We start from the raw sequence: 27,823 nt of genomic DNA, 5'->3' as shown, positions 1-27,823 counted from the left end.
CCACACACCGGCTTCGCCTGGCCCTGTCCTCCCGCTGCCTCGCTCACCCCAAAGCATCGAGGGGGGGGCTTTCCCTGCAGCCCTGCGCCTTGGCTCTGCCTTGCCGGAGGAAGCCGCTGGACCGGGAAAAGCCGATCCCTCCTTTCCCGGCCCCGCTCGGGCCCGGCCGGGCGCGGGGATCGCGGGGATCGCGGGGATCGCGGCTCCGTGCCCGGGCGGAGCGTGCGGCGGGCGGACCGGTCCGGCCGCGCCCTTCCGGCGCCGCGGCTCCATGGACGCCAACCTGCGGCTGTGGAGGGCCGAGGGACAGGTCGGGAACGGGGCACGGGTCAGGGATGGGGGGATGGAGGGGCCCGGCTGTCTCTAAACAACGCCTTGTCTTTCCCCACCGTGCCTCCCTCAGTCTTTCTTGCAGAGGTTTCTCCTCTGGGCGGATGTCTTGGATCCCCTGCTGCTCCTGAAGTCCTCGGTGAGTACCGGGGGCACGGGACGTGCTGGGCATGAGGGACCGACCCTGCGGCCCGCGCTGTGCTGGGCCGGCACACCGCGGCACTGCGGGGCTGCTGAGGGCACACGAAGTGTGAGAAATGTGCCGGGAAAGGGGGTGTTCGGTGCCTGGAGGGGCTGCGGGGCAGCGGGAGCGGGACTTTGGACAAGGGCACGGAGTGATTGGACAAGGGGGAGCGGTTTCAAACCGATATATTGCACGTCAGAATATTGAAATCTGAGTTATATTTTGTTTGTTCTGATTTTTCTCTCAAATGCAGGATGAAATAAAAAGAGCCAGGTTATTAATACAGATGAAGGAGAAGACCCTAAGTGAGCCCATAGACAATAATCAGGTATTTTGGAGTGCAGTTAAAGTCTTAACATAAATGCTTAGGCTTTTAGCCATATTTAAATTGTTTTTTGTTTTAAAATACCTACTAGTTAAAGTTTTTAAAGTTAATCTTCTGTTCTACCATAGCGTGTGCTTTGGTGCTGTCACCCAGCACACGGGGTGTGAGTATCTTATATTCAACAAGGAGTATATGGAGAGAAATTTTAGGTAAAAAATAATTAAATGTACCAATGTACAGCACTTCACATAAAAGCAAGTTATTAGAAAAAGAGATATAATAAATGTAGAAAGAAGTTTTTATGCAGTCTCTTCTAAAATTTGATTACTAACCGAATTTTCAAATTGTTTAGACAAGACAAGCCTTCTTGCTAAGCCTGGTAAGTTTACCAAACATTTAGAAATTTTTTTTTTCCTTATTCAAGTATGGCAAAGGTGTTCTAATTTGCCTTTTTTTTTTTTTTTAAGTCCAGTGTACATCCTGATACCAACGACATAATTCCTCTTTTGTTTAGACCTCCAGGTAAATTCCCTTAAATGAAGTTTTGTGTATGTGACTGAAGCTTCAAGGGAGAATAGCTTGTAGTAAATAGCTACTGTGATACTACAGAGATACTCTTCTCCATATAGAAAAGCAAGTAGACTTTTACTTGTAGACTTTTGTCATATCTGTGGAAGATTTATTTATTCCTGTGTTCCTCTTGAGGAATTTTTCTCATGATTTATCTGCTCATCTAGATGGAAATGGTCTGACCAGTCTCTGTTTCTTGTCAGGAATGAGTTCCCAAACCCCCCCACATATAACAGTGTACTATAAAGTAGGTTTTCCCTTGATGGATGTGGCTGCTTGATGACTTTACTTGCCTTGGGGGCAGATAAAATGTGCTTGGGGTGTTGTTTAGGGAGCCAAGGCAGCATCAGATACAACCATACTTAGGGTATTTACTCACTATCTCCTGTAACCACTCACAGCTGGGGCAGCCTTTGTGGCCACCTCTCTCTCTCTCTGAGCAGAAAGTTGAACTTCTGTTCAGTTCTTTGGTTTCCAAGTAGCCATGGAGGTGGAGTTCCTGGGGGCTCCTTTTGGCTGTGAGCTGTGAGCAGGTGTTGGGGCTTCTCGAATGAGAGCCAAAGGTTAGGACTGAAGTTCATGCTGATGGGTTGGGTTTGTGGGCAGGGTTTTACTTGGAGCTGAAACTAGAGAGGGAAGTTAGGGGAATTTTCTGCTCAAGACCATCCATCTAGACTCACAGCAGTTATTTTTACTGAAATAAAGTTTTCTTTGTTTTGTTTTTTTTTAATTTTTAGCTTTCGTGCCCGTAGCTCTTCCATGGGTGAGTAACCATGACAGGTGCCAGTGTGCATCTGGCAAGGCTTATATTTTTCCATAGCCAGGGGTTGGAGGGAGGGAGTGGAAGGTTTTGGGCTGCTTCACTGTACTTTCAGCACAAGCTGTTTAAAAGACATCTGTTTTATGGGAAGTGCTGAGTAACCTGGAAATTGAACCCTTAAAGAATCCTCCTTGTCCAAACCTGTGAGCTGCCTTCCTTCAGCAGTATTCCAAGAGATTGTTCACCTGATGCAAGGTGAAACCATTCAGCATCGAGAGAAAGGCCTAGTTTTGGTCTGTTTAAACTGGAAAATCTGGAACTGCAGTAGGAAGGACTTGGTGCCTCGTGTTTCTGTGTTCCAGGTCCACAATACGAGTTTTTTCTTATGCAGATCGTGCATTTGCAAGTAGGAAATGGTGTTGTCAATAAATTACCAAAGATATAAAAATAAACTCCTGTTGCTGTGCTCAAAAATTGCACCATTTTGTTTCATAAAACTTGTACCTGGAATGATATGCATGTTTATTCACTTAGGTGTCTTTGGGTTTGGACTATGATATACATGCTGAGATACATCAGCCCATGTAGAGATTACTGCATGAACTTACATACTGCTACTAGGAAGTATAGTGAAAGTCTTGGTGGCTGTTAAATTCACTAAGAGCAGTAATAAAATTAACAGAAATACTTCTTTATGATGCTTACAGCTTAATGCTCCTTCATAGGTATGGTTAGATTCAGCGGTGGTACTAATAATAAAGACAGTTGATCCACTAATATTAAATGAATTACTGATGCTCCTCTGAGGCTCTGGAGATTCTCTGCTTTCCTGTTATTCAATATTTGCTTTATCTTGATTGACTCTGTTCTTTGTGAGTGCTCCACACCTTGAGCTTGGTAGGTCAGAACTCCAGAAAGGCTGTAGTTTATTAAAACTGAATTCTTATTCACCGTCTGAATTTGAGAAAGAGTTGGCAAGTAAACGCTAAAATCTTTGCTCTTAGATCAGTTAGGTCTAGTATTTATAGTCCCACCAAAACCAAGCTGACCCTTTCTCATTGTTTTTTAACTACACTTTTATTACCTGAGTTATTTTATTTGCATCTATTTAAGCTTCATGGGTACAAGTGCATTTTTTATTTTGGGTAAGAAGGCATCTTGCTCAAGTATTCTTACACATAGTGTTTTAACAACTGTCTCTCTGTGTTTTATATAGGTTTCTGTGTTTTATATTAGGTAGAAAAAGTGAGCATGTCACCTTTGTAACAAGAAAACATAGCCTAGAATCAAATCAAATGACTTTGGGCACTGACTGAAGCCTTTGACACTGCCGCCAATAGTACCACAGTAGTTCCCTTGGTGTTTCTGCACCAAAAACTTCTACATTCATCAAACCTAATTTTCTTGTGGGGTTTTTCTCTTAGGTCATTTTTTCAGCTCTTCAGCAAGAGGCAAAGTCAACTTTCTTTTTCCAGGTAATTGCCTCTTTCTTTTTACTTTTATGGGTCTTCTGGTCTCAGTGCTGAATTCATTTTTCTTTATAATCTCTTGTTTCTGCAGTTCGTGTTTCACACATATACCACAGCATTCACCCTGTTGAATGGCAATGGAACCCCAAAGGCTGAAGTATGTGTCAGTTTTTGGTTTTGAACTTGATTTACAAGTGTTTTGCAGGTGTACTTATGCAGTGTGTTTTTTCTGCCCTCCTTAGGAGTACTCACTTCAGCAAAAGCAGATGTTCTGTGGCTTGGGAGCCATCTCCTATGCAGCCTGTGTTGGGGTATGTATTTGCTCAGTGATTGCTTTCCTCATAAGCTCTCCTGAGAAGGAGTAGGCACTGGGGTAATCACACTGCCAGTTGCCCTTCAGAATCGTGCTCTGATGCTCTATTCTGATGTCCTACCACAAAACTGTTCCAAATAAGATTTTTTTCTGATCACCTATCAGCCAAGATCTTGATTGACTTCTGCTGCTTCCTCTTATGTCATGTTCTTTATTACTCAGCAAGCTTAGCAAACAGGTGGTGAGAGGAACTGGCTGGGGTTGACAAACACAGAGTAAACCACTGGGTTGTCGTAGTTGATTTTTGATGTGGTGGAAGAGATCTGTCTTGCTCTAAATGTGGTGAAATCTGCAGGCATCTGTATTGGATAGAGTTTGCTCAGATCCCAGCAACAGCATAGCTGTGAAAATACTGCACTGAATGCAGCTAAATTGGCCTTCCAGGAGGGTTAGGTAGCTGAGGGCTGTGCTCTCTACCAGAACAGGAATTTGTGGTTTCTGGAGTTTGCTACATCAGAATGAACTCTGGTATCCTCCTGGCACTCATCACAAGTGTAGATGCCCCTGTAATGCCTCTCCTCACTCTCCACACGCAGCAGTGATTTTCATAAGCCTTCTGGCAGAAAAATGCAACTGTTCCTGCTTCTGGTAGAAAGATTTTCACCTCTGTCCACTGGGCAAAACAGTTGGGGCAGCAGAGCTCAGGGTTACAGAGGTCTGGGGAGGCAGCTATGCCCTGGGTGATGGTGGGAGTTCTTCCCTTTGTCCTCCAAGGGAGACTCTGAGGGGCAGCTGGTGTCCTGGCCATTCATTCCTAAATGAAACTTCCTGCAACTGTATTATGGGATTATAGAATTGGGCTGAAACTGCAGAGAATCAGAAAAAATACAGAAGTAAGCCAGGTTTCCTGTTTGAGGGAGAGAGCAATGTGTGACACGAGGCAGTTGGACAAATGTCCAAGGAATATTAGTCAGAGGTTACTGTTTTCTTTTTTCTGTCTTTGTGTTCCCACTGCTGCTGTCCTCTACATAATAATGTTTAATGCTGTTTTTATGATAATATTTTGTATTCTTATCTAAAGAGTGATTACAAGCACCTTCAGTAACTAGAGAACATGTGTGTATTTTGTCGGAATGTTAAACCAGGGCATTTGTTTATTTTCATAGATGGTAACTATGTACTAAGTCACAGATTTATTTTCCTGACCTGTTACACATACTGAAATGCTGCACATTTTTGATAAAGGTCCTGTTTCCTCCCTGTGCCTTAGGCTCTCCCTCTTGTTTTCATGAATCGTTACACGTTGAAGAGTCCATTGACACAACTAATCGTCAGAAAACTTCTACCTGCTCCTCTGCTTGGTGAGTAGAAAGAAACTGTGTGTTGTGCAGCTGGTCTGAGGGCCATTTGCCCACCTGACAGTAGAGTTATCTTGCCCTGGAACAGGGGTGATCTTGCTGTTTCTTCTCTGGCTGCCTTTGCTGGGCCCCCTCCTTTCTGTGCAGGTTAATGCTCACTGAACACTGTTGCTGACCTCGTTTGAGTCTTGCTGGTTTCAGTTTAGAGCTGCAGAGCCCCCTCGTGACCTTTGCACGCATGACATGCCACTGTTTCTCCAGAGATCCCCAGGGATGCACTTGGAATGTTTCTTTGGCTCGCACATACACCTGAAGCCATCAGGACTGCCAGGAGGGCAGTAGCACTGGCACTGCCATGACCTGGTGTGGTGACACCAGAGTGTGACACAGCCCTGGGTATGCACAGGCAGAGTTCCTGACTCAGGCTGGGGCTGCAAAACTGCTGAGAGTGCAGAAAGGGAGACTTGTAACACCAGAATATCATTAACCTTGCAAAGAAGTGGGACTCAGTTCATTACTGGGACAGCTCAACTGCCACAGTGAAGCTGCACCAGGACAAGTTTAACTGTTTGATGTCATTAATTATGTTTCTATTGACATTAAAAAAATTTTTGGCCTTTCATAGGGGGAAATTGGGAAAATTGAAACACGTCATCTCCTCTGTTCTGACATATATGAGATGTCCACCCAGAGTTTTCCAAAGCAGCTTTTAGGTTTGGGGCCTTGCTCAAGCTTCTGAAACAAAGATTAAGATCCCAAGTAGGTTTTTATTGGGCAGTCTCTTAAGCTACCAGGTTATTCAGTTGTGAACAGTTGAACTGGAAATGTAAGATGCACATAATTATGAATGTTACTATCAAGAAAGTCCTTTTGGATCTTTTAAAGCAAAGTCCTCTTTAACCCTGCAGGTCTGACGAGTGCATTTACTGCAGCAGTGGTGAGGAGCCCGGAATTTGAGAATGGAATAGAAGTGATGGACAGGAGTGGCAAGGTTGTAGGAGTGTCACGGAATGCTGGTGAGAAGGTAAGGGGCTGGAGGGCTCCCTGGGCTTGCTTCCATTCCCTGCTGAGAATGGAATGTGATGCTGAGAGTAGACAGAGTTGGATATATTGAAATGAGGAATCCCAGATCAGGTGCCGAATCTTTGGGCAGGCATGGACTAGGTCTCTGGAACCAGGTTCCACAGCCTTTTTGTCTTCAAGGGTTGACAGCCTCCCAGACCAATGTACTGAGTGCCAGAGTTGAGCCACAGGCTGGCACAGGCACTTCTGCTTTCCCTGGTCACCTCAGAAGAAGACAAGACTCTTGGACCTTCTTCTGATGGGACACCTCAGAGAAAAGCCCTGTACTGTGCCCATCATGTGCACCTTCTACAGTGGGAATAAAAGCTGTGCCTCCCTAAGGGGAATGCTCTGATCTGCAGTGTGATACTGCATTTTATCCTTGGGCTGCAGTTGCTGACTCTGTATTTGCTCCTTGCTTTGCTCATCAACATCCACTACAGTCTGGCACAGGAATTAGAGCAAGGAGACACATTTTAGATGCTATCAGTGACCCTCCTTTTCTATGCTGCTTTCCAGAGGGGAGGAAGCAACTGCATGACCATAAAGATTTGTGGACAGCTGGAGAGAGAACTTCAGATTTGACACAGGCTAGTTAGGATGCCCAGAAGGTATAACCAATTGTATGAAGTTCAGAATAACTTAGAAAAAGCAAGTCTCAGCAAAATTACTATCATAGCAAGAAAACTCATTATGGCACCAATATAAGGTATTTCTTAGTGATAAGTGGAGTATTTGCCACTTAGTTTCCATTTAAGGAAGAATTCCTGGAATAAATGTTTTTATCCCCCATTCAGCTGTTTGGAACTCCAAGGTATTAGATAAAAAAGTGCTCCCAGAAGCAGGCAGTGTTTGGAGCTGCACAGAGCTTTACCAGTATTTGTTTTTCTCTCTCCCTGAAGGCTGTTAGGGAAACGGCCCTGTCCAGAGCAGTCTTGTTTGGGACAACATTCTTCCTGCCAGAAGTGCTTGTGCACTTTGTGCAAAGGTAAGAGGCACTGCAGAGGGGCTGGGGGTGCCTGCTCAGTTTTTTCTTGGGTTTGCAGTGTTCCCGTGTGCCCTGGTAGAAGGGATTGCCTGGGAAGTTCTGCTCAGCTGCTGTGATTCTTTTAGATCAGCAAGTGAACCTGGTTATGTTTGCATCTGTGCTTTGAGGGTGTGCAGGAGGTTGTGCCAGACTGTGAGGTTTTCCTCTCTGTTCCCATGCAGGGAACATGTTTGTGCTCTCCTGGCAGGCTGTTTCCCAGCACCTACATTCCCTACCTTGATCTGAGTCCCAGGGTCTGTGTCAAGGTTGTTCCCAGCACGTAGCTCAGATTTGTATTTTTGAAGAGGTAATGTGGCACTTGATCCGGCTAAAGCTGGATCCCAGCTTTCAAAGTGTTTTCCATAGGTTGTAGAACACATTCTTGCTTTTGCAACATTTTAAATCCCTGTATTCTAGGAAGAATACATTGTATGCTTTCTGAGAAAATTCTTAGCCTGCCACAAGCTTTTGGTAGGGATAATCTCTGTGGTGTAAATAGTACAGGTAGGGATCATCTATGGCATATAATTTGGTATTGCCTGAATTGATTCCCTATCCCCTTTTTTACCTTATGGGACTCCTGTTAGCAAAAGACATAAATAGAGATGTAAGATAAAACTTTAAATATATGTCAAGTAATAAATTTTTGCACAAAGCAAAGTAGGATTGCCCACAGGAGCTAAATGTGAAAGGAAAGAGGGTAATGCAAGAAAACTCTTAATCAAAGGACCGAGACACTTTAAAGCACTAATGCACCTTCTCTCCTTTTGTTCACTTTGGTCTTGCTTATTTCTTCATTTTGACAATCTGGGCTTGGAAAACACTGCAGCCAAATACAAAACAAGGGGAAAGCACAGGAAGTTAGGAATAAGAACACAGGAAATGAAGTTAGGAAACATCTTTAGGATCCGTAAGCATAGGTTATTACTACTTTCAGTGCAATTTCAACCGGTAAAATAGTGGCTAATGCTCTTTGTGTCACTGTCACATTATTTTTCAAGCCCAAACTGACATAGTTTTTCAATGTCTTGGACAGAGCAAAACTGGTGAAAAATCCTCATGCTTTGGCTGCAGTGAGAATGGTTTTGATTACATCAGTCCTAGCAGGGATGGTGCCAGTCTCACTCAGTATGTTCCCACAGTGTGGGGAGGTAAGTCCTTTCATAGGAATTGATTTAGGATTATTGTGGTATTAAACAGTCCTTCCAGAGCTATGGCCAGCAGCCTGAGGGCCACAATTGAAAAAAATCCACAGGATTAATGTGGTACATCCAAAATGGGCAGTGGAAAGGCTGCTTGTGAAGGCCCATGTACTAGGCAGAGGCTCACAGGACCTTCTAGCTCTGAGTTGCATTGTGTGTTATTTATATTTACACTTTTCAATGTAGATTTAACAGACTTTCACGACAGTCTGAAGCAAGCAAGGTCAGGAGGACTGTCTTGAAGATTTAAGCCAAGGCTCTTCCAGCACTGTGTGCAGTCCTGCAGGAGAAAGGAAGGATGTAGATGAGAATTTTTTCTTTCATGCAGAGTCAGTGTGAACTCAGTGGAGAGGTAAATTAACTCACCTGTGACAGCTGTTCTCTCTGCCTTGCTCAAATGGGAAGTGTAATCTGTTCCCTGGGAAAGAGGAGCCTGGGGTTCCTTAAGCATTTATTTCCTCCCTCTTATCAGCACTGTGTGAACATTCTCAGAAAATCACAGACTGGGGCCTTGCAATTTTCACAGGTTTCTTATATTTGCCTAAAGTTTCTGGCATTTAATTTTTTTTTTTTTAAGATTTCTTAATTTCTTATGACAGTAAGGGTAAACAGAACATAAGTGAGAGGACTTGTGAGAAGTGATGTACTGATAGTGTTGGTTGGTTGGTTCCCTTTGGGCTTCCCAATTACTCAGCCCACAGCAGAAGTTCTTCTGGCTGCCACCCAAATGTATTTATGGCTGGACTGGGTGATCTTAAAGGTCTTTTCCAATGTTAAATGATTCCATGATTCTATAGTAAGTGGAGATAATGTCACTGTTCGTAAATAAAAGGTATTTTTTCCCTTATGTGTACACATGTAGAAAATGTTGGAGAAGCAAAAAAAAAAGCCCCAAAACAACAAAATCCCTCAAATAAACAAAGAGCCCCAAATCCCAGATACTGAATTTGTGCAAGGTGCACAAGGGCTTAACATATACTTAAACATATATATTTACCAGGCTGTGGTGGTGTTGATTCCCTTTTCCTGTCCCTTGCAGATAAAGAGAGCAGACCTTGAGCCAGAGATTCTGTCATCTACAGAAGAAACAGAGCTGTTCTACAACAGGGGGATTTAGAGATGGGCTTTCCTTTATAAACATGTGCTCTGATTGAAGGGAATGATGGATGCACCAACAAACCCCACTGGCATTTGGGACTGAATGGTGGATCTGTGGTGGCCTATGTACCAGATTTGGTGTGTGATGGTGTGGCCTGTAAAGAGGCAGAACTTGGCACCAGGGCTTTGCAAGCCCCATCCTGGGGGCAGAAACACACCCATCACTTGATGCTGGAAGTGGCATTTGTACCAGAAAGCACCATAACACAGTGTTTGTCACAGCCTGTGTTCTGTGCTTCCTCAGGTGATTGATTCCTTCATTAAAAGACTGTTGAGTACACAAGTTTGTCCTGTCACTCTGCAGGTTTTGGCACACTGCTTTCCAGGAACACAGCTGGGGAAGGCTTTAACAACACTCCTTTGGGTAAAGTCAAGCTGGTTCTTCTCAGAACACTTTGTGTGTTTCAGTGTATTTAACAACACCCATTTCAAGGATGAGACATGAGTGAGGCAGCCCTTAAAGTGATACCAAGGCAAAGTGACCCTGATGGCAATGTAATATTGGCTAAATTTAGTTGTCTAAGAAGTGTTCAGGAAATGAGTGTCAAACTTGACTGCCAATTAATTCCTGGCTTTCTCAACATCCTGGAAGGAGCTGTGAGGCCTGATGCCCCTTGAGCTTTACAACTTGGTTTTTTCACACTGAAGCCGTTGGGAAATCCCATGTCTTTCTGACCTTGTGGACAATGAGGAATTCCCACTTTTGCAGGTTGACAGTGTTCATTCAAACAAAAGAAAGCTCTTTTGATACGTGGCATAAGGGTTACCCTGTTGATCATTGCAGTGACACGTTTTGCTGATCCTCCAACATTGTTCAGGGGCCTACAGCTGTCTGGGAAGAGCTGCAGAAAGAGCTTACAGTAGCAGAGGTAAACCCAGGGTAAACACCCCATGGGTGAGTGAAAAGTAATGAATGTGAGTGATTGTTAACACCAGGAGTGGAATTAGGGTGGTGGCAAGCAGCTCAACACACAGTTGAACTTCGAAGGACATTTGGATACTAAAAGCAACATGAGTTTAAGAGGAAACTGGACATTTCCATCAGAGAAATCCATTGAAGGATACTAAGTTCATGGGAGCCACAGCAGCAGAAGTTCATAAGCTCCATACTACAGGTGAGTAGAAAGAATAAAGAGCTTATTCACCTGCTCTCAGCCTCTTCTTGTGCCTGCCTTTGGTGGCCACTGGGCTATGACATTTGGCTGAACAGATCTTTGATCTGGCCCGGTACAGCTGCTTTCCTCTGGTTTGCTGACCTGCCCCAAAATCCAGGTCATACCTTCTGGAGGAACAAGGTGGACAGAAGCTCCATAAATGTGGCAGAAGACTCTGTGACATCTTCAGTGATCTTTGAGCTGTCTCTTCTCTGACCCCTGCCTATACTTAGGTGAGGTGCTGCTAAAGCTGTGTGTGACAAGGATGGAAAAATGCACTAAATAATGTCAAATTATTTCTGTGACAGTGATTATCACAAGTGCAGCCTCCAAACCCTGCCATAATGTAACTTCCTTAGAGTGCAATGCACAGGTCACTGCTCTCCTATTGCTGGGGGATTAGAGTTCTTTTCATGGTGTGAGGGAACCAATGGTTTCCCAATCCAATCTATCCTACAGGAAGGCAGCAGCACAGAACAAAGTAAGGAAAAATAGCAGGCCTGGTCTCTTGCAGGAAAAGGATTCCTGCTGTGCTTTTGGCTCTGAATAAAAGCAGGAAGTTGGGGATTGAGTTTCGTTTCTTGTTTGAGTTCTGCCTTTTTTCTGAGCCTTTAACAACTTACTACAGGGAAAGGTCAGGCAAGGGAAGAGGACAGGGACAGCACATCCTAGGGACCTGGAACTTGAGGGGAGCATGCTGTAAGGCTGTTCCAGGAAGAACCATATGGATACTGTCTGCAAGTTGCCAACCCTAAGTGTCAGAGAGTTTGCACTACTGCACTGGAGTGATTTTTTAAAGGTAAAGGATCATTCCCACCTGCTGAACTCCACAGGGCTCACTTAGCCCTGCCTCTGTGGGTCATGTTCTTCAGTAAAATCCCATCAAAGTCAACAACAGAATGGTACTGTGTCAGAACAGAGGGTCTGCTGAGCCAAATGTCATCTGCCTGTGGCACGGGGTGGGAACTAGATGATCTTTAAGGTCCCTTCCAAACCATTCCATGATTCTGTTCTATGTTTCTATCTCTGACAGCAGCCAACAGGAGATACAAGTTGACCAGATCACATCACCCTCAGCTCTCCTGAGCTGGGAGGATGCTGGGGAGGAGGCTGGCCCTGCTCTTTAGGTACCACAGGGTCAGGTGGAACAGGCTTAAGCCTCAGCCTGCCTCTCCCAGTGAAGGTTTTTATCTCCTTCCAAACTTTTAATAGTGGAGGCACAGCCAAAATCCTATTCTCTAAACCCCTGTTTCTCTGTTAATCCTATTTCAGTCACATACCAAAGGTAAATGCAGATGAGGTCTAATTCCACTCTCAGTAAACATTAATTAGCACTACAATGAAGACCTGCACCTCTCCCCACATCTTTTTTAATCTTAATTTAGGAATGGCTAAAGTAAATGCTAGTTACGTGAACCACAGTGGGAACAAGGAAAAAAGCCCAAAACCCAACAGCAGAGCAAAGCCAACAAATAGAAGATAATATATTGGTGAACTTTGAGTCGTCATGGTAACTAGACAAGCTATAAATTCACTGGCACCACACTTGGATGTTTTAAGCAAATTGATGTCATTACAGCTCTGTGAGTAAGGCTTCTGGAATAGGTCTGGTAACAGTGTCTGTTATTACAGCTGCCCATTCTCAGACCCTACCAGCTTCTTACTGAGGACTGAGTTGAAATTTGCCATATTAAACACAGCTCCCTCAGGATCATTAAATATCTCTTTCCCCCCTTCCCATAAATGTTTCTATTGCCCTAACCAGAATTTTCCAGAAGAGAAGGGCAGGGCCTGCCATTTAAATTGTCAGCCTGGGTGATTCAGCTGCTTCCCAAGTCAGGGAAGGGAAAATACCCTAAAAAGGCCCCAGCGTCCTCAGCCTTGAACTAAAGTCACTGAGACTGGAACTGCCAGGACCTGACTCCTGGTAGTCCAGAGGTACAAGTGAGGGGAACAAGACTGGGACAAGCAGCAAAACACCATGTTTGAGGGACCTGGGAGGAGAGTCAGCAACTGCAGGAAACCTTCCCCTTCCTAACCTGGAATAGATTAACAACATACCAGCCCAAGGCAGGTCTGTCTCCTGCCTTAGTGCTGACCCTTGTGTGAAGTGACAGTGCATTAGTGGTGGAACCAGTTTAAGGTGTGGTGAATGAGAACAGATGGAAGCTTCCTGCTTCAAGGAAAACTAAGTCTCAGTACAGCACAATATGCTATCTCTGCCCCACCTACTCAGCTTGTCTTCTTGAAATTTAGGAATATACAATGAGACTTCCAGGTCCCTTTAATGTAGCTTAAAAAGAAAAAAAACAAAACAAAAAACCTCAGTCACTCCCATATTAGGAAATACCGAGATCAAAGCCTTTCCCAGCCAGAGCTGTGTCTCTACTTTACCCCCAGGTCTGTAACATGGCCATGCTGCTTTTCCACACAGGCCCTGGGATGGAGGAAGGAAGGATGCAGGCAGGGAGAGTCCTGCAGTGCAGCTCCTTCCCCCTCAGACAGCAGACACTGTGCCACGTGCTGCAGTGACACTCGGGAAGGGGCTGCTGCCAGTCTTGGGAGTCTCCTCCCGAGTGGGTCTCACATCATTCGGCAGCTACAAAGAATGACCTCACCTGGCCAAAGATGCCTCTGACTCAGATCCAGCCAGACAGCTGCCCAGGGAAGGCTGTACAGCTTCCTGACACCCTAGGGAAGGGTGTGCAGCAGCGTGAGGCAGCTGTGACCTTCCTACACTGAGCTTTATGGCTTGTTTTTTATCTAGAAATGTAGCTGCTTCCACTGACACCTCACAACACACCATGAACAACCCTCAGTAGCCATTTCAGTGGCAGTCAGAGGTTAAAAGCAGAAGCAGCCAGAAGTTTGAAGATGGATGCTGCCACATGTCCTGAGTTTTTCTAGGTTACAAAGCTCTCCATCAGAACATTCTCCCCCACACTTGCCTGGGGGGGAAACAGGGCAGGGCAGGTCATACCAGGGACTAAAACCTCAGGGGTGAAAGCATGAAAGCAAGTAACCCAATTTACTCAGCAAAATGTCAGCTGAAGGCACTGAGTGCTGACCCTGCTCCCCTTTGCAAGCCTCTGTCTGTTCACTATCTACCATCCAATCTCTGCAGACGTGGTGGAGATGTTATGCCACAGGAACCATTCACCATTTTATACTTAACTGAGAACAGGAAGGCAGGAAGATGAGAAGATACAAATTTCATTTTACATGGTCTCTGCTTCTAGGGGGAAGAAAGGATGTCATCTGACTGCAAAACCAGCAACTGCACACCCAGCCTGGGGAAAGGGAAGTGAGAAATCAGCCAAAATCTTTCCCTGTCCTGACCTTGCAGATTTTTCTATTTTATTTTAAACCATTTTGAGAAGAAACAATGCCAAAAGTCATTAAGAAAATGCAAGAACATTAGGACAAGCCTTTGAAAGCACTGAAGCTGAGAGAGGGAAATACATCCTGTGCAGTGCTGACAATAAAATCATCAGATGATAAAAGTGTATGAACATGTAGCAGTACATTTCCAACCTAAACACCAAGCTATAGCCCAATCCCAGTTGTGACTCCATGGTCACAACGAGTCAAGAAAAAAATTTACATAAATTAAAGGGTAGACTGTTCAGAATTTTTTTAATAGGCATAAGCATGCTGTGAGTCCAGTTCCTTAGGTGCAAAACTGTATTTCACCTGCACTGCAGAAACATCAGAAGATCAGATACAACACTGAGGTTTCCAACTTAAATGTTTCCAGGACAGAAAGCAAAACAGGCATTCAATGTTTAGTTTGCAACTGAGCTCCTCTGCTTTTTGTGGTTCTCTCTGGATATGCCTTAAGGCTTTTTGTTAATAAGAAATGATGCAAATTTCTTCTCAGTTACACTGTGGTGTTAAGACAGGTGGCTGAAGCAGATCCAGGTTTTTCTTAGTGAAAGACTTCAGTTTCAGTGGACTTAAAAGTAAGTCCTGAATGGAATTTTCAGCACAGTTTTGCAGTTCTGCTATTCCAACTGTTTTAAAGGTCTCAAAACAGAAGCAGTAATATTAACAAACCATTAAGAAAAAACATTAATGGGCAAATGGGGAAAAAAAGCTGTAGAGCACTTACAGGTAAACAAAGGCAGTTGCAATATTTTTCTCAGAAGTTAAAAAACCCACCAAAGTACATGCTACTGTGTTCAGAAGTTAAACTTCAGACTAAGTGTTTAAAGTAGAATTTTACACCCCTGAAAATAGGGGGTTGTTCTGAAGCACTTTCATTTCCTGACTGTAATAACTATCCATTTTATACCACATTCCTTAATCACATTCTAAAATAGATTTCCTTAATGTATGATACACAGCAAAAGGACAACCTTTTTTCCAACCCATATTGCTTGTAAATAGTTATTGATGAACTCTACCAGTTTCAGAATAGCAAACATCCAATTATTTAACAATATAAATATTGGTTACTAAAGTTTTATTCATAAGTATAAAATCTCTATGTAAAACCACATGCTACAGCCTATCTGTACAAAGGCCAGGAAAAAGGTTATTTTTTTTCATATAACAAAGTGCTACTGCAGAATTGACTGATTTGTTGTGGACATTTCTGAACAAATGCAGATTGTTTGGCTCAGAGCATTTCCCTACAAGGACTCTAAATTCTTCTCAGAAGATTACAAAGCAGTTAGTTTCAGGCTGCTCAGTGAAACAAAAAGAAATCTCTTGAGTTATGGCTGTGCAACCAAACAAGTAGGCAAATTTTAAATTTTCTCTAAACTCTTTCCCAGTTTTCACTATTTCTTCAAAAGTTTCCACCTCCATCTCATTTACACCGAGCACCACCAGACAGTACCTGTGTTACAGCTCCAGTAGTTTACAAAGCTGATGCTCTCCCTGTGGTACCTTCCCATTGGGACATTCCTGGTCCATGAGGCTTTAACTCATCTGACTTTTTCGTGTGGATCAGGAATGAATGGCAAGGTCTCTTCTCAGCTGAGAACCCCAACAACTTCTTAAATGACTGCAGCTGTAAAGCAGCCCTTGTCTGTGACCCCCCTGGGCAGCCCCATTTTAAACACAGTAATCCTGGACTCTTATCAGAGGCGTGGGACGGAGTGAAAGGGGGAAAACCTCTAAGGCAGGAGTCCAAAAGAGGTGCTCAACTCACACCTGAGCTTCAAAATACCCCTTTCTCTAGGTACTAAGGCTACCACATCAGATTTTCCCAGACATCCTTTTTTTTCCACACCTAGACACCTTCAAGTAGAAAGAAGAGAACTTGTCCATTTAGTTGGGATTTCCAGGAATCAGGTAACCCAGAGCAAGAGCAGCATCCCACAGGCTGACACACCTGGAAGGCCAGAAGGAGCACTCAGCCCACTGCATGTTCAGTGTGTCCCTGTGCAGAGATGAACACACCCAAACTGTGCTGCTTTGACAGCTGCAGCCGTGTTCCAGAGCCCAGGAAGACAAGTCAGAGCTGTCCAGGCTCTGGAATGTGCAGGACAAACAGCCACTGCCATCATGTCTGGCACAGCCTGGACACACGGGCCCCTGCTGTTGTATGTACACTCATGCCATGGCATGGAACACAGGAGCCATCTGTACACAGTTAGGATTGAGGAAGGATAATGACACCAGGAATGCTCCCAAAAACGTCTCCATGTTCCCAGTCAAGCTCCAATATTCTGCACTGTATCACAGTAACATTCACTCCTATACCTTGAATTTTTCCTTATAGAATACCAGGTGTACCTCTCTGTGTGGCAGAGACAGCCTTTCTGAATTGGTCCATAACACTCCAGTGCATCAGGATCAGATTCTGAGCAGTTGCTCAGCAGCTGCTAGATGGAAAAGGAAGTTTTCTGTAGCTGGTGGAAACCGCTTTTGTTTCAGGGCCTCAGAGTTAAGGGTTGGTTTTTCACTGCCATCAGAAGCTTCAGTAAGTGAGGCTAAAATAGCCAGGATTTCTTTTGTCTTCAGAGAAATGTCCTTGAGGAACAGAGAAACAAGCAACTGTGAACATAGTATTAGGTATGATAATGTTTTCGCATATGTCTATTAAAAAAATCAATCAATACAGGGAAAAAAAGGAAATAATGATAAATAAATAGCTCATTTAAAATAAAGCTCACATTTATTCTAAGGCAAATGTGCACCAGTTGTTCAGTCTGCTCTTGTGCAGTGCTGGATAAAGGGAGCACAACCACTCCACAGGCTCCTCTTCTGGCCTTACTGAGCTCTGTGATTAAATCACTCAGCTGTGAAATGTCTAATAATGTATTAAGATAGGGGAAGAAGTGAAAAAAGCCATCATGATGAAAATCAGGCTTTACAGCTGAGAAGCCTTATCTCAGCAGGACTTTTTCAAGGTATTGACAATACTATTGACCAAGCACTGAGCAAAATCCATGCCTTGTGGAATAAAACTGGGAAACCAGTCTAAAAATCAATAGACTTTTTGAAGTTCCTTCAGCAATGCAGTTACCCAACAGATAATACAAACCAAGTAAGTTATCCTTAAAAAATCTGTATGATGAATAAAATGCTCATTTGTAAAAAGGCAGAGAGTAGAAGAGACTGATTCTCAGGGACAATCTTCCTCCCACGCCCTCCTTCCGCCCAGGTTTAGCAATACAAATAAGTTAACTAGATTTAAAAATAAAATATTAACCTTAATGACTTGGCTGTCTGATTTATCTGGATCTTCTGCAGATTGAACAATCAGTTGTCCGATCTCTTTGTGAAGTTTTCCCATTGTCATTGCCTCTGTGTAAGAAAGGAAACAACACCACACATTCACATAAAATCACCTTTTCTGGGATATCTAGAAAAGCATATGAACAACAAGCTGAATTGAGGAGTCTTTTCATGACTACTACTTAAAATCTACTGGTAAAGGCAGTAACCTGGCATATCAACAGCTTTGCCAACACCCCTGAAGTGGCCCTAAGTAGATGATAAGGAGCAGAGAGATGACCAGCAACACAGAAGTTTTTCTTTCAAATAGTCCCCAGTCTCCAAGTATTTAGGGCAGTGTTTTCCTAAAGACTCAAGTGACATATCTGCACCCAGCTGGAAGCCTCTTCCATATAACTGTGTAACATGGATGTTATGAAGTCTCAACTGTGCATTTGCTTCCAACTTTAACCAGTGTTGCAATAAGACTAAAAGACAGAAGCTTATACACTGAACTTTTCAGAATCTGGATGGAAGAAGGATCAAGATGGCTTGATCTACAGCCAGGTTCAGCAATTACTACAAACTTGGGGATAAGTGGCCTCCAAATCCCAAATACAAACAGCAACCAACCTTTTACTACAGGGGAAACGGTAATCTCACTGTCTGCCAAATTCACATACACATCATACAGGTCTGGTCTGCTGGTCACTTCAGAATCTGTAAATCCAGCAATGTAACCTAGAGAGCAGAATTTATCAAGATTAGGATCTTCATAAACAAACCCATGCCAAAACCAAGATAAAATCACAGTCCTACAGTCTGTTCTAGGAGTTTTTCATACAACAGTCATTGGACCCAGGAGGTTGTGCTCTTGATAGTATCAGTCACTCAACAAGTGTGTTCAGCAGATGCTTCATTTTCAAGGAGCTTCAAAATCAGCTTCTAAAATTGCCTTGAACATGAATGAACCACTGACACTACAAGCAATATCATAAGGTTATCAATGTGGAATTTTAAAATCTCTTCCTACCTTGCTACTAAAATTAATCTTTTGCAAATGAAAAGGCCACTGAACTTTCTCGTTAAAAAACCCACCACTCTGGAGCCCTTTGTCACAAAGTCAGGATTAGATTGGAACAGAGGAATAAACCCAGCAGATTTTCTTATTTATAGCAAACCAGGTGAGCAAACTAAGAGAGCTTTTTCTCCGTGGAAGGTGTTTAGAGAGCTGAAAAAAGCACACAGCAGAAATGCTGAAGATGAGTAGTCTTCTTGCTCATTATTCCTGCATAGAGAAGCCTCTTAATGGCCACATAATGAGTCATGTTAAACTTTGCATAAGCCAAGGGCCTGTTCCTGGGTTATGCACCAAGCCCTGCACACACACAGCAACGTGTCACACAGACCAAACTCCTACGTAGCCAGTAAAGTCTGCCTGTGCTTAGGAGCCAGAGACCTCACTGGCATCAACATAAAAATTTGGCACTTCAGAGTTAGGAACTCACAAAAGAAAAAAAAAAGAAAGATTCAGTTACAAGTGATGGGTAGAAGATGGGACGAAAAAAATGCAGTTTATCCAAAGTGAGCTGCTTTTGTACAACAGGAAGACTTTCAGTTCCTCAGACCACAACATCAAAAAGTCTCAAGGCTGCTTTGCATCTGTGATTGGGGATAGACTGATGTGGATCCACCCAAACCCACCAGATTAACTAGTTATCTTCCCATACACTTGTTTAGTTGTTTTGCCTTTTCTAAAGCAAATTATGCTGTTTAACTTTGAACAATAGCATTAATAGCAAAATAACCTTTTTTCCTCCGAAGTGCACTGGTGCAAGTCCTTGCAGTAAAAGAAAGCAGAATTAAATTTTCTTTATATTTTTGATTAATAAACTATCCCTACCTGTGCAGGCTTTTAAGGCTTCCACTTCCTCCTCGTTTAGATGCACGTATGAATGAAGAATTGACCAGTCTTGTCGATGCCACACCAAAGCAGGCAAGGTCCTGGGGAAATTTGGCACATAGTATATTTTTATTTATGCTAACTGAAGTTTCACAGGATGAAATGCATGCCATAAGAATAAATGATTATGACTGGGTCTCATTTGGGGTGGATATACAGGAACTACAGAGATTTCTGCCCTCAGTGCAAGCAGAGTTTATTGCTCATTCCACAGCTGAATTTCTCTGAGCTGAGGAACATACAGCTAAAGCCTTAAGAGGGATTTAGCAGAATTTCAATAAACAGGTTTAAGAAAGATTTTCTTCCTTAAAATATGGTTTTTTCTCTCAATGAAGGTTCAAAATTTGTTGGATTCTGGGGAGGGGTGTGAAGGAAGGAACAGACAAAGTACCTGGTAAACTCCTGGATAGCTTCTACTCTAGGATGGTACACTACAATTCTCTTCTTTAACATCAGTGCTGTATATAGGATAACTGTTTCCATTCCAAACTGAGACACTATATCTAGAAAAGAGGGGAAAATCATTGTACAGAAGATATGCATGCTGTTTTTTGAGGAAGCTAAATAATAACAGCACAGGTTAGCATTGTTACTTGAAGCACACAGGAAAACTAGATGGCATTTTATAGTGTAGGAAAAAAAATCAGGATAGAGACTCCTGGCAGTAAATAACCTTTGATGGAACCAGCAAGGTAAGCCTTCCGAGCATCAAAATCCTTGCTGAGGAAAGATCCATTTTCTTCACTTTGGCAGATCCCTTTTGTAAGCACTGCAATGTAACTCTCCATCATTTTAACTGGGCTTCCATGCTTCAAGTAGATCCTGTGTGAACAGAAGAGAGTCTGGGATTTAAACTGCAAACATATGAATACATGTACACATAAGAAAAATAAAAAATTAAAAGTCAGTATCACAAGTAGCAATATTATTGGCAAGAATTCTTAATTTTGGACACCCAGTTGAGGTTTTAAATACTGAACTAGAAGCCTTCCAACATGCACACAAATACATGTCTGTCTTTCAGGGTATAAAACTACCTTGTATCCTTATTTCAGTTTCCTGTTTTAGGAAAGAACCAACATTGACTAAGATAGAAACAAACCCCAAAGGTGTAGGCGTGTTCCAGACTAAGGATTCTTTGCAGACTCGAAAGGTACCTGCCTTATGAAAAAGCAACTACCATGGTAACTCCTGCTGTTACATGTAGACATGTTACATTTGACTAGTTAGTTTTTCATTTTTTATCCCAGTATCATTTGACATTCTTCTGTACTCTTTGTTAAATGATGAAAGAAAAATACAAATATGTCCTTGATACTCATTAAAACCCCCAAAGAACACAAAAGAACCAACACACCAACAGAGCCCATCCAATTTTAGCTGTCTTCCACTGTAACCTGTTTTACAGGTTAAGGTACTTCAGGAACAGCACTGAAGCTGCCAACTACCCATTTTCCATGTTACCTGTAGCACAAAGCTGCATCACACTTGAAACTCAATTATTAGCATGTTTACAAGAATCCATTCTGGATTTGAAAGGAAGTGTTAGCTGATAAATCAGCATTAAAGCAATCCACAGCAAGTCTAAATATTTCATGTATCACCAAAAAAGAACAACCTCAGTTTTTCAGTGCCCTGCAGAACTGGTAAAGCCTGAAGGCATTCCCAAGTCTACGCTATATGTAGTAAGTGCCCAGTATACAATAACCTCACAATTGCATCCAATTAGCTGCAAAATCTCAGGGAATACTCTTGGAATCAAGAAGTGGGACCGGACCAATATGGAAACTCAAGGGAAGGCAAAGAAAGAAGCAGAGAGAGATCATGAGAATGTGGATGTGGAGGAAAGGGAGTGAACAGAACAAGGAAGGAGAAGGTGGCAGACTGGTTGGAAGAGGGACAAGGCAAAGGGCTCTCATTTCCCTGGAGGGAAAGCAAAACCATCCCCAGGGGCTGTGCTTAGCTCAGAGGAGCTGCAAGAAGCATCTACAGCAGACATGTTGTGGAGGGATGCAAGTTGTTCACCACACACACGGTGACCTTTGAGTCCAGCACTGACCTCTTCCCAAATATTTACACTTTTAAAAAGCAAGTTCTCAGAGAAAATGAGTGTGTGGGTGGTGGTGCCTGGAGAAGACACACATTAAAACCTAACTGATATCTGACACTCACCCAACACTTACTGCATGAACTCAAGACAAACTTAAATCAAGGATCTATTTAATCTGATTCTGTTGGTAGGACTGGGTTTCCAGCAGGTTGTTAGAACAAAGGCAACACAATGAGATTTAACCTCTTGCTTTGGCAAGCTCTAAGCCTGCCCACAGCAGCCCCTCAAAGCAGCTGTACAGACCTGCAGAGTATCCTCGTGAAGGCAGCGTATTTCTCTGGGTTGAAGTCTTTGGCCGTCAGGACAATGGAAAAGTGGGTCACCTGTGCATGACACAAACACAGACAGCTTAGTTCTTGACCCACCACGAGCCTTTGTCACACTACTGAACTTCCTGCAGTACTGACAAGGCATTTCAGTTAAAAAAACCACAAAAAAGTGAGCAGCAGCAGCTCTAAGTTCTTAAGGGAACTTAGATGGCTGGGTAATGGGTTTCTGATGTGCCTCAGCTCTAGTACAGACTGTCTTTTGCTTAAACTACACCACGAGAGTTGCTTTCCTCTATTTTCATGGGGTTATTAAAAAACCAGAAAGGCATTATTTTTCCCCCACACCAGGTAGGGAAATTCCATCATTTGTTGCTATGGAGGCAGAGACAGCATCAATACATTTAGAAAGAGACTGGGGAAAACCACACAGATAGCAGGGCCAAAACCAGAACTACTCTTTAAACTTCCTTAATCTAATGACTGTGGGCTGGGACAGTATGAGACAAAGTCTGCAGACAATGACCAGGCTCACATGTCCTCCTCAAACAGCATCTGCCGCTGTCAGAGACAGCGCTGGGACACTTTATTTTATTTTATATTTTTTACACCTTTAAGGTTCACAGGAGATGTAAGCTTGGAGTGAGGAAAGGCAAGAAATATTCTGTTGTGGGCATGTTAAATTGCCCCACTATCTTTCCGCTTAACAATATAGCATGAAATATGAAAATTGAATAATTGAATAAACTTGACAGTTTAATGATTTTCATAGCAGGGAGAAGATAGCAGATACAAGCATATTTGCTGTCTTCCAATTACGAATGCAATGAAAAATAAAGTACCTGTGTAACTTGACCCTTTGGAAAAAAAAGCACCGAGTTCTATACCAACAAGACTTTGAACACAATGAAAAAAACTTTGTAGAGAGAAACAAACTGCTGACAATGAAATACAAATTAACTAGAAATAATGACATGGGAAAGCATTACCATGTTAACACAAAGAATCTAAATTGGGCAATGAGTGTCCCAATCTTTCTGCAATTCCATCCAATACATGTCTTGGCAAAAAATGAAACGTGGACTGGTTGGACACCTGGACAAAAACTGCATCTGTGAGCACACAACAGCTTGAATCCCTTCTCTTCTTCATGTTTCCCTCAATAGGAAAACACTGCTTAACCTGCAGATATCTTCCCTGCATTCTACTGAGAACCCCCACCAAGTCCTACCTTTTTCAAGGCTGGAGAATCCTGAACTTCCACAGTCGTGATGTAGAACCAAGACCTTTTGTACTGGCCAAATACAAATGTATGGAGCAATTTGTTTTCATCCGTGAGGCAGCACTTTCGCAGCAACAGAGTCCTCAGCTCAGCTGTTACGGACGGATAACACCAAACCCACAAAGCATCTCCGTTGGTGTCTTTTTCTATGGTGGAAAGATGTTCACTGTGAGAATGCCAAACAGCAGCAAGGGAGTAAATCGATGGGTTAACCAGGTTTGTTTCCTAGAACCAGATTAAAAATCCACCTTACCCTGACCCTAGACATCCAGTTCTGCCTCTGCTCTTTAAGCCCCAGGGCAGCACTTCTGCTGCGGGCTTTATTATTGAAACCCTAATAAATATCCGCTCTTGACCCGCCTGACGAGGTCAGAGAAGCGCCGGGAGTTTGAATACACATCCAGCGTGAGCGAGGCACGGAGGAACAAGCTTATTTATGGTTTTTCCCTATTTCTGATGTCGCAACACAGAGATGGGAAGCCGCGAATTTCAGGCACCCCGGCCGAGCTCAGCGCGGCAACAGGCGGGGCCGGCACCGCCCGCCCGGGCCGGGCCGCAGCTCGGCGAGCCCCGCTACCGCCCCGGGCCCCACACGGGCCCCACACGGGCCCCCCCGGCCCGCGGGCCCTCACCGATGAGCCCCACGGCCCGCAGCAGCTGCGCCTCCGGCTCTGCCATCTTCGCCCCGCCGCCTTCCGCCCGCCCGGCCCGGCCCGCTCCGCCCCGGCCCTCCCGCCCCGCTCCGCCCCAGGGCCCGGCCCGGCCCGCTCCGCCCGCCGCTCTGCAGGGCCCGCCCGCCCCGCTCCGCTCCTCCCCAGGGCCCGCCCGGCTCCCGCCGTGGGGAACGGGGCTGGGATTGGGAACACACAGGCTGCGTCCTCGCCCGCACCGCACAGCCCCGGCACGGCTCGGGCTGCAAGGGAGCGCTGCAGCTCCTCCGGGCCGACCTCCCTGCTCGAGCAGGGTCCCCTCCTGTCGCTCAGGGGTGTGTCCTTATCTCCAGTGAGGGAGAATCCACACCTGCTCTGGGCAGCCTGTGCTCGGTAACTTGCACAGTAAAGTTCTTCCTTGTAGTCCCGTGTTCCAGTCTGGCCCCGTTGCTTCTTGTCCCATTGCTGGGCACCACCGAGCACAGCCCGGCTCCATCCTCTGCACCCTCCCTTCAGACATGGACAGACATTGATGAGATTCCCGTTCTCCAGGGTGAACAGGTCCAGCTCCCACGGCCTTTCTCCAAAAGTGAGGTGCTCCAGTCCCCTCATCACCTGCATAACCCCCTCTTCTGCTACCTCACACTGTAAGTCACGGGGCACAGCTCAGGGGAAACGCTACACAAAAGGAGGTGGCCCTGCTGGCAGCTGCATCCTGAAGTCCTGGACAGGAGCTGTATCCCTAAGCATCCCAAAACACAGGCCTCCCTGTGCTTCTACAGAGTGTGGATGAAGGCTGACTTGGGCCCAAGAGGCAGCTGAATGAGGTGAGGAACACTCATGGAAGCAGAACAGCCATTCCTGAGTTACTTCATGCATCAGCAAGTTTATTTGAGGATGAAAAGATCTCATTTTAAAGTTTGAAAGAACAGTGGTACCTGAATGTTGGACTCCATGTCCTTAAGGGTCTTTTTTAACCTAACTGATTCTAGGAATACCACGGCACAGAGCAGCCACTGATTAGGAGAAACTTCCAAAATACCTGGGATAACTAGAGGTCATCAGAAGCTGCTGAAGAAAACATGGGAGAGAGGCCAGGCCTGGTCCTTGCCTGGCTGAGGAATACACTAAAGGGCAGCTTGCCATATGATTTTCATAAAGTCATAAAGTTAAAACACACATATTTAATATACTCTGCTACCATGTAGGAAGGGACATGAGGATTCAGATCATAAAAGCTGCTTCAACACAAAATTGTCTTGATCCCAGCCTGGAGGGCTTTCAGGAGCTTCAGAGACGTACAAAAAAGGGGGGTGGACTACCCAATGGCAAATGCTGCTCTAGCCCAGCAATAAATACCAGGCAGCACACCCATCAGAGCAAAGGTGCCCCCAGAGAGGGCTGCAAGGACTTAGGACAGGGACTGGCTCTGGCCACGCTGGCACAGGCAGCCTCTGGTGCTGGGAAAGCTGCCACCCGGACCTGGGGCTGTCTCTGACCTGACAGACATTCAAGTCAATTTTATGAAGACAAGAAAAGCACTATTCAGTTCATTAATTTTACGAAGACAGTTCAGCACTATAAATAGCTCAGTGATGACTCTGCTTTAAAGCAGCCCATACTAAAATACTGTCATGTAAACCAATAGCGTGACCTGACGGAGAACACTGTGTACAACATGAACACCAGATCTCTAAGGACGCCAGGACATGGAGAAAATTCCAAGTGAAGGGAGCCTGAAAAAGCAAAGCTGGGCTCTTTTCTTCCATCTTTTTTTTGACTCTAGAATGGAGGGTCATGCACTAGAATTCTCCCTGAAACTGATGCCCACCTTCTAGTTCACATGAGTCTCTGCTTAGCTCATCATGGCATGCTGTGCAGGGATTGAGACACAGGCCCATACAGGGGGAGAGAGACTTTCTTCATAGTGCCAGAGTTGGGCAACCAAATCATTCACTGTTGGCTCTCCTTGTTTCCATGACATTGCTGCCAGTGAGCTGGCATCCCACAATGGCACGGTCCGTAGAAACTTCCACCACGTGGGTTTTGTACACTGGACTTCATCTTGATCTACAGAGGACTGCTCATTCCTTAAACACTTCCAGAGTACCTCCAGCACAGCTGATTTTCTCAGGTACTGGATACCTTGCTCCATGGTGATCCATTTGCATGGGTTCACTCCTAGATCAGCTAGTATCCTGAAAGGGTACCTTTCCCACATGCTTGACAGAAGCTGCCTCCAGAGGCTGAGGATTCCTTTCATTTTCCCAGTCCCCAGCTGCTTGGCTACACCACTGTCTTGCATCTGACTGTGGGCTGAGCTATCCCAGCACTGGAGCAGCCAGGTCACAAAGTGCTTGCCTGACAGGCAGCTGAAACATTTTTGTGTACCTGGCAGCTCACAGAGGGATAGGGACTGGGTGATTATCTCTGATGCTGCCTCCTCTTCCTGTTCTGAGGGCCCTACTTCTTCTCCATCCCTCACTAAGTGAACTGATTTTGTCTTGGATTTCTTCTTCTTTACAGGGGCAACTGCTATGGAACAGGTTGTTCCTCTGGTTCAGCTGTAGTTGGAGTGGCCACAGTGCCCGTTGTTCTGCTCTCCTCCCCCTCCCCGTGAGGGTGCTGTCTAGTGACCAGCAGTGACTGATAAACAGTAGCCAGGGCCCAGCATAACTTTGTGCCTCTTGGGAACTGCCACAGCATTTTTCCTTCACATAATTTATCGCTTTACAAGGGTCCTGTAGTGGTTCAGGGAGAAACCTCCAAACCACTGGAGGAGAAAAGTCCTTCAAAACCTGACCCATTTTCTCCCACCTTCCGTGCCAGTCATGACTATCCACCCTTGAGGCAGACCTCTGAATGACCTTCCTAAAAATCTCTTTCATAACTAACTCTAAACATGGTGTAGACCACACCGAGGAGACCTGGCAGACTTAGTAACAAGAGCACGCTTTCCTTAACATCCAAAGGAAATTCAAAAGTCTCAGCTGTTGTACCAAGCCTGGATGAGAAACAGGGGGTGAAAAGCTGGAGAAAATTATCCTTCCCTGTTCTCCCCACAGACTGGGTAGGATTGTTAATGAATTCCCACCTATAGCACTGGAGGTCAGCAGGAGAACAACACTGCATACACTGATCTGTTGTTACCTCAAGCCTTCGTGCTCCTTGCTGGGTGCCAATCAGGCTGCTGTGGTTTAGGAATGGTATTCCCCCATTTAATGTTCCCACTGAAACACTCCAAACCCTGTGCCGCTCACTCGCTCCCCTCTCCTGTGGTGGGATGGAAAACTGGAGGCACAGAAAGGTGAAGGTCACGGGTTGAGACAAGAACAATTTACAGGAAAGAGAAATGAAATAACAAATGAACAGTAACAGCAATGCCAACAACAGTGCACAAGGCAGGGGAACGATTCACCCGGGATCGCTCACCACAGAACCCGGCGCTGCCCGGCCCACACGGGCACAGCCCTGCCCCGCACCCCGGTACCACCTGAGGCTCACTCAGAACGGGCTTTGTGGAGCTCGCAGCGGGATCCCCCAACCCTCCTAGTTCTCACTCCCTTCCCGGTCCCAATCCCCCTGACGATCTCTTCCATCCTGATCTCTATCCTCTCCAGGTCCCAATCCCCCTCCCGATCCCCCCACAATCCTGATCCCCCTCCTGATGCCCTCCCAACCCGATCCACCCACGGTCCTGATCCCCTCCTGATCCCCCCACGGTCCCGATCCCAATCCTGATCGCCTCACAGTCCCAATCCCCCTCCTATCCCGATCCTCCCATGGTCCTGATCCCCTCCTGATCCCCCCCCAAGCCTGATCCCCTCCTGATCGCCTCACGGTCCCAATCCCCCTCCCGATCCCCTCCTATCTCGATCTCGATCCTCCCACGGTCCTGATCCCCCTCCCGATCCTCTCCCATCCCGATCCCGATCCCCCTCCCGATGCCGATCGCCTCACGGTCCCAATCC

At 44.9% G+C, this 27,823-nt stretch overlaps 2 protein-coding genes across 5 annotated transcripts; one reads left to right on the top strand and one right to left on the bottom strand.

The window, feature by feature from the left end:
* The first annotated feature begins 196 nt into the window (after positions 1 to 196).
* On the top strand, positions 197 to 10,051 carry SFXN4 (sideroflexin 4). The gene is made up of 14 exons (XM_051800421.1): positions 197 to 310; positions 404 to 469; positions 768 to 842; positions 1,192 to 1,218; positions 1,307 to 1,361; positions 2,147 to 2,172; positions 3,594 to 3,644; positions 3,730 to 3,795; positions 3,881 to 3,949; positions 5,222 to 5,312; positions 6,218 to 6,333; positions 7,274 to 7,359; positions 8,435 to 8,549; positions 9,640 to 10,051. Exons 1-14 carry the CDS (start codon positions 272 to 274, stop codon positions 9,715 to 9,717), a joined length of 960 nt encoding a protein of 319 aa, XP_051656381.1. The 5' UTR covers positions 197 to 271; the 3' UTR covers positions 9,718 to 10,051.
* Positions 10,052 to 14,521: 4,470 nt separating this feature from the next.
* On the bottom strand, positions 14,522 to 27,476 carry DENND10 (DENN domain containing 10). 4 transcript variants are annotated; one of them, XM_051800408.1, is made up of 9 exons: positions 27,003 to 27,476; positions 23,152 to 23,348; positions 21,898 to 21,977; positions 20,218 to 20,366; positions 19,936 to 20,047; positions 19,485 to 19,585; positions 18,215 to 18,322; positions 17,577 to 17,671; positions 14,522 to 16,894 (listed from the first exon to the last, which is right to left on the bottom strand). In XM_051800408.1, exons 4-9 carry the CDS (start codon positions 20,333 to 20,335, stop codon positions 16,718 to 16,720), a joined length of 711 nt encoding a protein of 236 aa, XP_051656368.1. In that variant the 5' UTR covers positions 20,336 to 20,366; positions 21,898 to 21,977; positions 23,152 to 23,348; positions 27,003 to 27,476; the 3' UTR covers positions 14,522 to 16,717. The 4 variants fall into 4 exon arrangements, with proteins under 4 accessions (XP_051656368.1, XP_051656365.1, XP_051656366.1 ...); XM_051800405.1 differs by lacking the exon at positions 27,003 to 27,476 and adding an exon at positions 24,223 to 26,994 and having other exon boundaries at positions 23,152 to 23,368; XM_051800406.1 differs by lacking the exon at positions 27,003 to 27,476 and adding an exon at positions 23,835 to 23,934.
* Between the last annotated feature and the right edge of the window lie 347 nt (positions 27,477 to 27,823).

The sequence above is a fragment of the Manacus candei genome, unplaced genomic scaffold (genome assembly GCF_025592945.1).
Source record: "Manacus candei isolate 608988 ecotype Guabito, Panama unplaced genomic scaffold, ASM2559294v1 h1tg000050l, whole genome shotgun sequence".
In the NCBI taxonomy this organism is placed as follows: Eukaryota; Metazoa; Chordata; class Aves; order Passeriformes; family Pipridae; genus Manacus; species Manacus candei.
This window is presented reverse-complemented; position numbering and strand designations above follow the sequence as displayed.

What these genes read in the sequence shown, in the direction of transcription:
- SFXN4 (XM_051800421.1), top strand. Translation starts at nt 272, where the DNA reads ATGGACGCCAACCTGCGGCTGTGGAGGGCCGAGGGACAG. An exon ending in AGCCCATAGACAATAATCAG is followed by an intron (nt 843 to 1,191) that starts GTATTTTGGAGT and finishes CAAATTGTTTAG; the next exon opens with ACAAGACAAGCCTTCTTGCT. An exon ending in CCTATGCAGCCTGTGTTGGG is followed by an intron (nt 3,950 to 5,221) that starts GTATGTATTTGC and finishes CCTGTGCCTTAG; the next exon opens with GCTCTCCCTCTTGTTTTCAT.
- DENND10 (XM_051800405.1), bottom strand. Translation starts at nt 24,473, where the DNA reads ATGCAGGTGATGAGGGGACTGGAGCACCTCACTTTTGGAGAAAGGCCG. An exon ending in TTCACGAGGATACTCTGCAG is followed by an intron (nt 20,367 to 21,897) that starts GTCTGTACAGCT and finishes CTGTTCACACAG; the next exon opens with GATCTACTTGAAGCATGGAA. An exon ending in CGTTTCCCCTGTAGTAAAAG is followed by an intron (nt 17,672 to 18,214) that starts GTTGGTTGCTGT and finishes TTTCTTACACAG; the next exon opens with AGGCAATGACAATGGGAAAA.